General features: G+C 36.0%; 1 protein-coding gene across 3 annotated transcripts in view; it reads left to right on the top strand.

The window, feature by feature from the left end:
- The window catches only part of ERBB4 (erb-b2 receptor tyrosine kinase 4), a 1,322,334-nt gene that overhangs the window by 1,148,123 nt on the left and 160,576 nt on the right, over positions 1-13,635 (top strand). For all 3 annotated transcript variants that reach the window (XM_053698789.1, XM_053698786.1, XM_053698787.1), the window contains exon 20: positions 12,475-12,660. In XM_053698789.1, coding sequence (XP_053554764.1) covers positions 12,475-12,660 — 186 coding nt within the window. The remainder of the gene's footprint in view (positions 1-12,474; positions 12,661-13,635) is intronic.

The following is a 13,635-nucleotide window of genomic DNA, read 5'->3' as shown; positions in this document are numbered from 1 at the left end:
TTGGTATTGGTATCCCACAAGTAATGGATGATCCGTGGACTGGATACACTTAACAAGAGAAAACATAATTTATGCTTACCTGATAAATTTATTTCTCTTGTAGTGTATCCAGTCCACGGCCCGCCCTGTCCTTTTAAGGCAGGTCTAAATTTTAATTAAACTACAGTCACCACTGCACCCTATGGTTTCTCCTTTCTCGTCTTGTTTCGGTCGAATGACTGGATATGGCAGTGAGGGGAGGAGCTATATAGCAGCTCTGCTGTGGGTGATCCTCTTGCAACTTCCTGTTGGGAAGGAGAATATCCCACAAGTAATGGATGATCCGTGGACTGGATACACTACAAGAGAAATAAATTTATCAGGTAAGCATAAATTATGTTTTTTTTAATATTTCTGTATTCTGTAGCAATCTGGTAAGACATAGACAATGGATATCGTTTATTAATGCTTGCTTAAACACACAGGTAAAGTTCTGTTTGAAAGCCACAAGCATTGCAGTTTTTGGGTAGGAAGCTGATGGTCATTGGCGAGTACATAAGACTGCTGCTTCTAATTATCTCACCTGTGGTTTCCTGCTCCAGAGAGGGACTTTAGCTATTTTTTAAACGACTTTGTAGGGGTTATAGTTAACTTAGGTCCGTTATGCAAAAAATCCAGGCTCTGACAAATTAGAGCATGTTATTTTATGCATTAGAATGTTCCTTTATAACATTGCATTGTAGAAAACTAGGGCTGACCAATGTTTCTTTAAATATTTGTTTGAACAGTGACTTATGCACAGTTATTTTGGGAAGTCCACCAGCAGAGTCCTAGAATAGGTGTGTGTGTCTAGACATGGAAGGTGGAAATGAAAATCTTGGAAGATGATTGTAAACTTGATACATTAAAGAGTTCCCCACATGTTAGTTAATGACTTTATATTGTGCTCTCACAAAGCTGCATTTATATAGAGATCTTTCATGTGGTGTCTATTTATTAGGTCCTCTGCATTGGGATATTGTGAGTGGCTTCCCTCGCTTCATGAGGCTGCAGGGGGATATTCTCATAGCAATCATTTCTACCCCCTGATAGTCTCTCACAAAGAGTTTGCAACACAGCTTAAACTGAAAGATAAATAATATTTCATGTGTTTAAAGTTGGTTTTATTAACTCTTTGCATGAGCTTTAGTTTACATGAAATGGCCAATACGTTTAAAATAATGCAAACTGCAATTTACAATGCCTGTTGTAATTCACCAGTGTTGGTAACTCTATAAATTCTAGATAAGATTCCAAATTTACTGTTATTGACTTGCTTTTGTTACTCTTTGATAATCTTCCATTTTGAATCCACTATTCCAATCCCTCAACAAAATTCATTGAAATCTTTAGAGCATGGGCTATCTTTCACAATATTTTGTATTTTCATATTCTTATACTAAATGCCTTAAAGGGACAGTTTACTAAAAAAAATGTTTCCCTTTAATTTGTTCCCAATTATCCACTTTACCTGCTGCAGTGTATTACATTGTTTATAAGTATTTCCATTACCCTTATATTGGCATTTGAAATAGTTTATTTAGCCTGTGGTATCCCCACCCATCCTGAAAGTTTTTGGCCTTAAGGCTAAACTGTGTTATCTCAGCCAGCAGAAGAAATTACACTCCCAGTGGGTTATAGAAGAGATGAGGTAATAAACTCTCCAAGTATTGGTGATTGGTTTATGGACAGATATAAGATAAAGAAGCAGGTATATCTACACAATGTGATACAGTAATGAGTAGGGATGGGCGAATGTTTCTAAAAATTCGAAATTTAAAAGAAATTTGATACATTCGTTTGTTCAAATCGAATTTCGAATGTTTATATAACATTCTGACATTCTATTTTCAAATTTCGTTCGAATAATAGAATGTTTAGCTATGTATTCATTCAATTTCAAAATGTAATATTCGAATTTGAATGTGACATTCGAATTCGAATGTGACATTCAAATTTGAAATAGTATTTCTAGTCTACAACTGTGTTTAATAAATTTAATATTCGAATTTGAATGCTACATTCGAATTCGAATGTCACATTCGAATTTGAAATAGTATTTCTAGTCTAATACTGTGTTTTAAATGTGATATTCGATTTGAATGTGATATTTGATTTGAATGTGACATTCAAATTCGAAATAGTATTTCTAGTCTAATACTGTGTTTTATAAATGTAATATTCGAATTCGAATGTGACATTCGATTCGAATGTGATATTCGATTCGAATGGGACATTCGATATAGTGTTTCTAGTCTACAATTGTGTTTTATAAATGTAATATTCGAATTCGAATGTGACATTCAAATGTAACATTCGAATGTGACATTCGAAAACTGTAAATAACATTCGAAAATCGAATTTTTAAAAATATTCGTTCTTATCAACATTCTAATATGTAAATCGAATTTCTACAATAACATTCGTTCTAACATTCGAATTCGGATATAAACACATTCGCCCATCCAGGGATAGGCAAGGTGTCCGTACATGGACACCGGTGTCCGTGACTAGCCCTTGCAGTGTCCGCCACAACCTTATTATATCTTTTCTTTCTGATTAAATAAAAGGAAAAAAATTAGTGTGAATAGAGTTAGTGGCTTGTCAAGAGACTGCTAGCAATATTGGGTGATGTTATGGAATAAATAAAGCCTGAGTGAAATAATGGATGTGCATCTGCACAATAACACCCAGCTCTATACAAAGATACACTAGTGACACTGGCACATGCGTATAGCCAGACAAGGTCTGGTTTTAGGGTCACTGGTATCTGCATCAGTATAATAACACCCTGCGCTATATAATGACACAGTAGTGACACTGGCTCATGGGTATAGCCAGAGAAGGGCTGGTTATAGGGTCAGTGGTATCTGCACCAGTATAATAACACCCAGCACTATACAAAGACACAGTAGTGACACTGGCACATGGGTATAGCCAGAGGAGGGCTGGTTATATTATCAGTGGTATCTGCATCAGTATAATAACACCCTGCGCTATATAATGACACAGTAGTGACACTGGCTCATGGGTATAGCCAGAGAAGGGCTGGTTATAGGATCAGTGGTATCTGCACCAGTATAATAACACCCAGCACTATACAAAGACACAGAAGTGAGCCAGAGGAGGGCTGGTTATAGGGTCAGTGGTATCTGCATCAGTATAATAACACCAAACACTATAAAATAATGTTTTTAATTTCAAATGTACCTTGGTGTCCTTCAATACGGTCTGTACTTTGGAAAATGTCCGCCACAGCCTTTGTCTGTGCCTATCCCTGCGCCCATCCCTAGTAATGAAATCTGATTATACCTACAAACTCAACCCATTTTATTAGGTTGTGGCTTTAAAACATAAAATCAGCTAATTTATATACACAAATAAGCCATAAAAAGCAAATCTAAAGTAATTGGAAACACAATTACTTTATGTGCAACTCTTGACAAAGTCTGATTGTATACAGACAAAATGCGTAGAGACGACTGGTCCCTACCGGATCTACACCTAGGAGTCATCCTCCCTTACTTCTGCATTTAGGTTCGGACGGCTGTCGTAGAGGTTGAAACGATAAACTACCGGAGGTTGGCAAGGACCAGAGGGACCTTTTTGGACACAATTGCACTTTTAACATAATTGCATTCTTGAATTTGACCTTTTATAAGTTGCCATATGTGTGTGCACTTACTACCTATTAAATGATTTGCACCTGAGTCACATTACATTGTTATATGGGTCCCAGCATTCAATTGCAATTGTGAATTATTGTCCCAAATATAGAAAATTCCAAAGTAAAAAGAAGGTCTATATGTTGTGTAGGTTGAATTCCTCTGTAATATCACCTCAAAGGAACAGAGAATGAAAATACATAGCATGACTCCCTATATTATGAGTTAAAGGGACAGTCTAGGCCAAAATAAACTTTCATGATTCAGATAGAGCATGTAATTTTAAACAATTTTCCAATTTACTTTATCACCAATTTTGCTTTATTCTCTTGGTATTCTTAGTTGAAAACTTAACCTAGGAGGTTCATATGCTAATTTCTTAGACCTTGAAGCCCGCCTCTTTCAGATTGCATTTTAATAGTTTTTCACCACTAGGGGGTGTTAGTTCACATATTTCATATAGATAACACTGTGCTCGTGCACGTGAAGTAATCTGGGAGTAGGCACTGATTGGCTAGACTGCAAGTCTGTCAAAATAACTGAAAAAAGGGGCAGTTTGCAGAGGCTTAGATACAAGATAATCACAGAGGTTAAAAGTATATTATTATAACTGTGTTGGTTATGCAAAACTGGGAAATGGGTAATAAAGGGATTATCTATCTTTTAAAACAATAAAAATTCTGGTGTAGACTGTCCCTTTAAAGGACCAGTAAATTCACTAGATTTGCATAATCAACAAATGCATGATAAAAAGACAATGCAATAGCAAGTTTAATTGTGACTGAAGTGCATTTGCTACTCATAGTGCTACATTAGCTTTAAAGGACCAGTAAATATAGAAGATTTGCATAATCAACTCATTCATGATAAAAAGACAATGCAATAGCACTTAATCTGAATTTCTGAGTAATAGATTATTTTCTTACAAATTTCAGTTATGTCTATTTCCACTCCCCCTGTAGCCAATCACAAATGCATATAAGTATAGTCTGTGAATTCTTGCACATGCTCAGTAGGAGCTGGTGACTCAAAAAGTGTAAATAAAAATTGGCTGCGCACATTTTGTTAATGGAAGTAAATTGAAAAGTTGTTTAAAATTGCATTCTCTAGCTAAATCATGAGAGTTTAATTTTGACTTGAGTGTCCCTTTAAGTCAGGCTCAGTCAGAAACACTCTGATTTTGCAGCATACATCTCAGAGAGAAGAAAAAAAGGAAACCATAGAGTGATGCTGTAAATATAACAGAGGATTCTGCTTGTGCACTGTTACTACTTACACTTGTTGGATCTATGTTAGCTCTAAGGGGCCAAATTAGCAAGCTCCATATGGAGCTTGATGCCCCCCCTGTTTCGCCGGAAAAAGAAGTTATGAAGCAGCGGTCTAAAGACCGCTTCTCCATAACTTGTGCGCCTGCTCTGAGGCCGCGGACAGAAATCAACCTGATTGAATATGATTGGGTTGATTGACACCCCCTTCTAGCGGCCAATTGGCCGCGAATCTGCAGGGGGTGGTATTGCACAAGCAGTTCTGTTGAACTGCTTGCGCAATGATAAATGCTGACAGCGTATGCTGTCGGCATTTATCGATGAGCAGCTGACATGATATGCTACATCGTATTATGTCCGCTCGCACTTTGATAAATATACCCCTAAGGATCAGGCTCAATTTAAAGTCACTCAAACAGGAACTTTTTCTTTCGAAGTTTCTATTTTTACACTTTTTTTATTTGGGACTTTAACTTGACACAGTGTTGTAAATTGTTCACATTTTTATTTTGTCGTATTGTTTTATTTATTTATTATTTGTATTTATCACCAGACAATCACAATACCTACTTCACCCCTTTACTGTCAGAAACCTCTCATCATCCTGTAATCATATTTTCTCCATAAACACCAGAACCCCCAAATGATTTCAGACTCCACCAACCGCACCCTGTGCATACAATACCCAAATCACAATGCTTTTAGTGCCACTCTCCCAACAACTGGTTGCAGTGTTGTCAAGTTTTATTTTCAGCCTAACTGGCCTAGTTTCAGTGTAATACAGTGTTTCCAAATTTTTCTTTTAATCTCGATTGAATCCATTATTATTTAACTTCTCTAACTTTACACAAAACACTGGGATGTTCCATCTTGATGGCAGTGGTGGAAAATTCTTCTGTATTTATAGATTTTTAAAATAAATTGGTTAGGTAATTAGCCAACCAGACATAATTAGAGGGCAGAGTGTCAGAGTCAGAGACTGTTTGAAAGAATTGTTTTTGAATACTACTAAAAATATCTTATTTTAAAGGGTTTTATATGGAATAGAACATGGGCTATATTGCTGCACAAGGTGAATTATCAGACTTGTTTTCATGGTCCATAGTCATTTCAGAAGTGCAAAAATGGCCTTAAACTTTGAAAAATGTTTATTGCACCACAAAAATACATCAAACAATCAACTAGACTAGAGTTTTGAGCACTAGTGAGAATTCAGACGAATATTATACTGTGCATAATATATCTTTGATGGGGTCACTGGAGATGTAAAAAAACTGAAAAAAGTTATTATGAGTAAGGCATAATAAGGTCATAAAAGGTCATATAAATAATATAACTTTTTTAACACAGAAAGATAGGCAAGATATTTGTATATGCCCAATGGTCATGATGCACGGTTGTCAGCTGCTAAACGCTTTGTAATTTTGTATGTTCTAGGTACTCTTGCCACATCTAAGTCTGCCTAATCAGTAAATAATGGGCATTTCAGGGGCAAAGGGTACTTTTAATTACTGTTAACATAAATTCTAAAGTGGAATTCTAGGTAATGTAATAATAATATTTGAACCTTATTTTGCCTTTTTGTTTACAAATATTGTATTTTCGATAATGGTTAACTGAGGGATTAATACTAATGGCCAAATGTTCACAAAATATAAATATATGCATTTATTATACATAATACATAGGTTTCCTATCTGCTTTTAAGCAGTTTCAAACTGTGTTTTGGTCAATACCCTGTGCTCAACTCAGGTAGAGCATCCAATTTTAAACCTATTTCCAGTTTACTTCTATTTTCTGATTTGCATTGTTCTTTTGGTATTCTTTGTTGAAAAGCATACCTAGGTAGGCTCAAGAGCTGGGAGCTAGCTGCTGATTGGTGGCTGCCTATAAATGCCTCTTTTCATTGGCTTAAGAATGTATTCAGCTACCTCCCAGTAGTGCATTGGTGCTCCTTCAATAAAGGAGACCAAGAAAATGAAGTTACATTGATAAAAGAAGTAAATTGGTAAGTTGTTTAAAATTGTATAGATTTTTTGGGGGGATTTTATGTCCCTTTAAAGTCATTGTGCTCCATATACTAAGAAGTGAGCATTGCTTTGGAGCCTGTGTAGATTGGGCCCATTATATAAAGTCACTATATATTCAAAGTAAATATCAGAAGCTAAGCACTGCAGTGTAAAATATCTGCAGACAAACAAACATTTTAAAACAATTTAACACTGTCATTCTTTTAAAATGAATTGTAAGATTTTGCAAATCTAGGGCAGAGCAGGGATACACCCTTTGAAATGCCTGGTGGTCTCCTTTGCTTTATTCAGTTAGGGACAGATTTAAGCGATCTTTGCTCTGAACTAAGCAGTCTCTGTGTAGCATGTTGTGTGGTCATGGACATTTCACCCTACTTAAAAGTATGATGGAGGCACTTTAATCTTAGGAACAAGAATTTAGTGAAAAGGCACTCTCTAAATGCTTCAAGGGCCATTGAGATGAAAAAGTACATGCTTGAATTTGTCATTTGTCATTTTCGCATTACTCATTGTTGAACTGTGTTTATTAAAGAGCCATTATAGTCAATAAATCACACGCCTAATTTGTTAGAGCATGTCATTTTATGAGTAGTTACTCTGAACCTCTAACCTGGAGCTGTAGAGAATGGCTGGCACTGTGCAAGGAACAAACAGGGAGCCAAATGACGATGGCAGTCACTAGACCTGCTGGTTTAGGAGCTGCTGTAGGAGTTTACATATGTTTTTACCCCTACAAAGGCGAGAAAAGCACAAATGACATGATATAACAAATGAGTGCATATCATTTCTGCACTACAGTGTTCCTTTAATAGTACACAATATCTTTTATTCAGAGTAAAACTAAAATCCTGGGTTTTATCACACTCCCCTCAACATTATCACATCTCAAAGCGTACTGGTTTTCAGCAAGATTTTGGACATCTTTCTTGCAAGTCAGCAAATCAGTTCAAAAGAAAGAATTTTTTGTTTCTCTGTGAATATGGATTATGATGATGAGAACACAGCGCTGGGACATCTGTTCATCCCCTCCAAAGGGAAGAAACTGTGAAATAAAACTAGTAATTAAGGGATTTTTTTTCCAAGCTTTTTTTTATATTCAAAACCAGAACTATTATGCAAATTGCTTGCAATTTTCTCCAAAAAAACTTCCCCAATAGCTCACTCAATTTCAAAGCAGAAGTAGGTTTTATGTTAACCCCTATCAGTCAATGAAGATTGTGAAATTCAGTAATATCAAACTGGCTTCCAGTGGATTTTAATTAAGCACTAGATTATGAGTGGCGCAATAACTGTAGCGGGCAAGCGATATAAAGTATTTTGCGGGTCTTTGCACGTGACGGAAATAGTGTGCATAAACAATTTGAAAATAAATGCGTTCGCTTGAACACACTCGAATTTAAAAGGCGTCGGGATAGTGTGACTTCAGAGCTCTGGTTGAATGTTATACACGTTGCACAAAACACATTAAAAATACATTTAAAAGTACAGTTATAATCATAATAACACTGTCTGATAAAAAAAATAATAATAATATTGCATTAAAAAGTTATAAGCGCTCAAAGATATGAGGCCTCTAAGGTTAGGGCTTTGACATAGAGATATATACATATTAGTGCACACGAAGGATTGCTATCTTCAGTGTGCGTTATTAAAATATTAAATATATTCTATGGATTATTTATAATATTTTACAGTATGTATAATAATTTAAAATAATTTATCATTTTTTTTTTATATTTCATTAACGTGCATTGAAGATAGCAATTCTTCATGTGCGCTAACCCGACCGTGTTAGTTCTAAGCTGCAAACCTGATACATGTCACGCATATTTTACATTCCTATGTTCTTCACATAGAAAATAATATACTTTTTATTATTAAAGACTTTTTATTATTAAATATATATTTCTATATATCTAATAATGAATGCAACACAAATATTCTCTGATCAAATCCCCTGATGTGTGTATGCAACTTATGAAAAAAGGGATTGTCCTCTACAGCCTATCCGAATGTGCACAAACGAAAAAAGGAAAGATAAGTGCGCTAAAAATGCTACACATCAAACAGTAATCAAGGACTCAGATGGACTTGTGGAGTGTATCAACACACTTTACTAATGAATAGCGACTAAAAGATACTCAACAAGTAAAATGCAATAAAAGCCTTATAAAAGGGACAACACAAATAATAATAGTAGTAGGGATATTTTATACCACCATTGGTAGTAAGCAAACAAACAAAACTGTCACAAAAGGATTCATCTGTGTTAACTTTTCAAGAGATGAGTGTCAAATGTCCTGCTGGTAAAAAAAACTCCTCCTCCACATCAAACGGTAGCAAAACCATGTTAAACCCCACCACATGATAATGTTCATGTAAAATACATATCTATACCTATATATCTTTAGGAATACAGGTATATATGTATATATATATACAGGTATAGGTGTATATAGAGAAATATGTATTTACATTTAAACGTCCATTATCCTGTAAGTGAAGAGCATTGGAATGTGAAATATGTTCAGTGAATAAACAGTAAAACACATAAATACATAGATGCATATATACTGTATATATACTGTATATGTGTGTGTGTGTAAATTGGTGCCTTTTGCCGTCAAATACCTTAAAACATGAAAAATCATTTTTATTCACTTTAATATTTAATAATGTGTGTAACTGTGTATTTACAATCCAATGTTCTTCACATAAAAGAAAATGTTCTATGTATTTGTAAATAGATATTCCTATATATATATCAGTATACAGGGAGTGCAGAATTATTAAGCAAGTTGTATTTTTGAGGATTCATTTTATTATTGAACAACAACCATGTTCTCAATTAACCCAAAAAACTCATTAATATCAAAGCTGAATAGTTTTGGAAGTAGTTTTTAGTTTGTTTTTAGTTATAGCTATTTTAGGGGGATATCTGTGTGTGCAGGTGACTATTACTGTGCATAATTATTAGGCAACTTAACAAAAAACAAATATATACCCATTTCAATTATTTATTTTTACCAGTGAAACCAATATAACATCTCAACATTCACAAATATACATTTCTGACATTCAAAAACAAAACAAAAACAAATCAGTGACCAATATAGCCACCTTTCTTTGCAAGGACACTCAAAAGCCTGCCATCCATGGATTCTGTCAGTGTTTTGATCTGTTCACCATCAACATTGCGTGCAGCAGCAACCACAGCCTCCCAGACACTGTTCAGAGAGGTGTACTGTTTTCCCTCCTTGTAAATCTCACATTTGATGATGGACCACAGGTTCTCAATGGGGTTCAGATCAGATGAACAAGGAGGCCATGTCATTAGATTTTCTTCTTTTATACCCTTTCTTGCCAGCTGTGGAGTACTTGGACGCGTGTGATGGAGCATTGTCCTGCATGAAAATCATGTTTTTCTTGAAGGATGCAGACTTCTTCCTGTACCACTGCTTGAAGAAGGTGTCTTCCAGAAACTGGCAGTAGGACTGGGAGTTGAGCTTGACTCCATCCTCAACCCGAAAAGGCCCCACAAGCTCATCTTTGATGATACCAGCCCAAACCAGTACTCCACCTCCACCTTGTTGGCGTCTGAGTCGGACTGGAGTTCTCTGCCCTTTACCAATCCAGCCATGGGCCCATCCATCTGGCCCATCAAGACTCACTCTCATTTCATCAGTCCATAAAACCTTAGAAAAATCAGTCTTGAGATATTTCTTGGCCCAGTCTTGACGTTTCAGCTTGTGTGTCTTGTTCAGTGGTGGTCGTCTTTCAGCCTTTCTTACCTTGGCCATGTCTCTGAGTATTGCACACCTTGTGCTTTTGGGCACTCCAGTGATGTTGCAGCTCTGAAATATGGCCAAACTGGTGGCAAGTGGCATCTTGGCAGCTGCACGCTTGACTTTTCTCAGTTCATGGGCAGTTATTTTGCGCCTTGGTTTTTCCACACGCTTCTTGCGACCCTGTTGACTATTTTGAATGAAACGCTTGATTGTTCGATGATCACGCTTCAGAAGCTTTGCAATTTTAAGAGTGCTGCATCCCTCTGCAAGATATCTCACTATTTTTGACTTTTCTGAGCCTGTCAAGTCCTTCTTTTGACCCATTTTGCCAAAGGAAAGGAAGTTGCCTAATAATTATGCACACCTGATATAGGGTGTTGATGTCATTAGACCACACCCCTTCTCATTACAGAGATGCACATCACCTAATATGCTTAATTGGTAGTAGGCTTTCGAGCCTATACAGCTTGGAGTAAGACAACATGCATAAAGAGGATGATGTGGTCAAAATACTCATTTGCCTAATAATTCTGCACTCCCTGCATATCTATATTAAGATTTATTTAAGAATAAATAGAACATATTCTTCTATGAGAAGAACATTGCAATGTAAAATCTTCATAATTCTTGTAGGGTTGAGCACACTTATGGGTGTTTTTTTAGTCCAACTTTTTTTACTTTCAACTCATAATACAAGCACAACCGGATGTGCGCAAAAAGCCTCCATCTAGTGATGTTTATGCTCAAGCAGGAGCACTAAATTGTGCTCCATTTGTAATCTAGCCCTAAATGGGTCTCCAGAACATTCATGTCACATGGCCCTGTTTAGTATTCATATTAAAAATACCTTCATTGCATTCATATTACGTGGACAATGCATTTAAAGCGCATGCAGTAAAGTCATTTCAGAGTAAATATAATGAGCTAGAATACAAGAGGAGTGCAATTGATAACTCAGGGTGTGTTAAGCCCGTGACACACTGCAAGCGATGCAGCGTGAGGCAAAGCAGCTGTTTCGCTCCGCGTCGCATCGCTTCTGAAGTTCAAATATTTCATCTCTGAGCGCTCAGGTACGCGTCCTGACGCAGCAGAGTGCTCAGAGATGAAAAGGCAGGACACACTGAGCGCACACAGCTGCATGTACACGCTGCGCACCGCTCCGCTTGCAGTGTGTCACAGCCTTTATCCTGCACTAGTTCCCGCAGTAAGAATAACGCACTCTCTGGTGTAATCTTGGCCAGCATTTCCATTTTAGACTGGCTTGCAATACATTCATATTAGATTAACTTGTCCTGCATTTATATTAATTGGACTTGCAATACTTTGATATTTTTAGCACAATGCATTCTTATTAGGGAGTCGTGTGATATATTCATTTTAGCTGAACTTTCAGCACATTTATAATATATTAACTTATAGATACATATATATATATATATATATATATATATATATATATATATATATATATATATATATATATATGGTCCTCCATATAAGATGAAATGCATATATTTACAATAGATCTGATATAGATGCATTGTCACTTGTATCAGCAGAACATTCATATGTTAGCTTTATCTGTGACAAATATATATAATAATGTTCATATAATATGGAGCTGTAATACACACAGAATGACAAGAAGAATGGTAATGTTATCTTGAAACTGAACTGATATCTAACATATTTCCATTCTTGTTTACAGGAAGCTTTGATTATGGCCAGCATGGACCATCCACATTTGGTTCGCTTGTTGGGGGTCTCCTTGAGTCCCACCATCCAGTTGGTTACTCAGCTCATGCCCCATGGCTGTTTACTGGACTATGTCCATGAGCATAAGGATAACATTGGTTCCCAGCTACTGCTCAATTGGTGTGTCCAGATTGCAAAGGTAAGTGCAGTCAAAAGCTGCTGCGTGAGGTTGAAGTTACTAGTGCCCACGTTAAATGTTGTATAGCCACATATTACATGACATACGGGGAAAAGGCTATGACAGATGCTATCACTGGCTTTATGTTGTTTGTGGTGTAGGGTTTATATACACTTTCTTACACTTTATTCCTGACACCCAACAGTGTGCTAGTTTACAAGTGATGGACTTTTGTTAGTGTGAGTCGCGACCGCTCTAACTTGTGACCAAGCTAACTTGAGCACATATTACAAGTTGAATGTACACATACACTTTGGAGCCCTTTCCACTTAAATACCTGAAAACAAGAAAAATTATTGTTATTCAATTTTAATATTTTATAATGTATTTTACTGTGTATTTACTATAAATATTTTACATTCCAATGTTCATCACAAAGTAGAAAATGTTCTTACTATTTTTAAATAGATATTCATATAATAAAAAGAACATTGTCTTCTATGTGAAGAACATTTGAAAATGAAAAATTCATAACTACCTTCGGGTTTAGCGATGCAGGTCACAGTCTAACACAATGTCGCACAAGCAATAAATGTTAGGTTTTTTTTTTTACATTTTACTCTCAACTTGTAATATTCTCATTAACCTGTATGTGTTAAAAGTTTACTTCCAGCGGTGTTTGCGAGCATGCTAAAGCGCTAAATTACACGCTTGTAATCTGGCCCAGTGTTTGCTTTTATTCTACTATCAAACTGACCTATTGACATACCCATATTAGCAGCTACAGTGGTCTGGCTGCCCTTTAATACTTTTAATTTGGTTCTCCTTCCCCCCATTGTGCGCTAGTAGTATCACTCATAAACGTACTTTTTATTTTATTTTCGATAGTTCTTAGGCAAGTATGGGGAAAGTTGGTTGAGTTCATTTAAATTGATACTTTATTTTTCTTGATGCAAATCCGCAAGTCTATAAAAACATTGTTCAGAAGTTTTTTCT

This window comes from Bombina bombina, chromosome 1 (genome assembly GCF_027579735.1).
Source record: "Bombina bombina isolate aBomBom1 chromosome 1, aBomBom1.pri, whole genome shotgun sequence".
Classification (NCBI taxonomy): Eukaryota; Metazoa; Chordata; class Amphibia; order Anura; family Bombinatoridae; genus Bombina; species Bombina bombina.
Note: the sequence above shows the minus strand (reverse complement) of the source record. Positions and strands in the feature narration are given on the sequence as shown.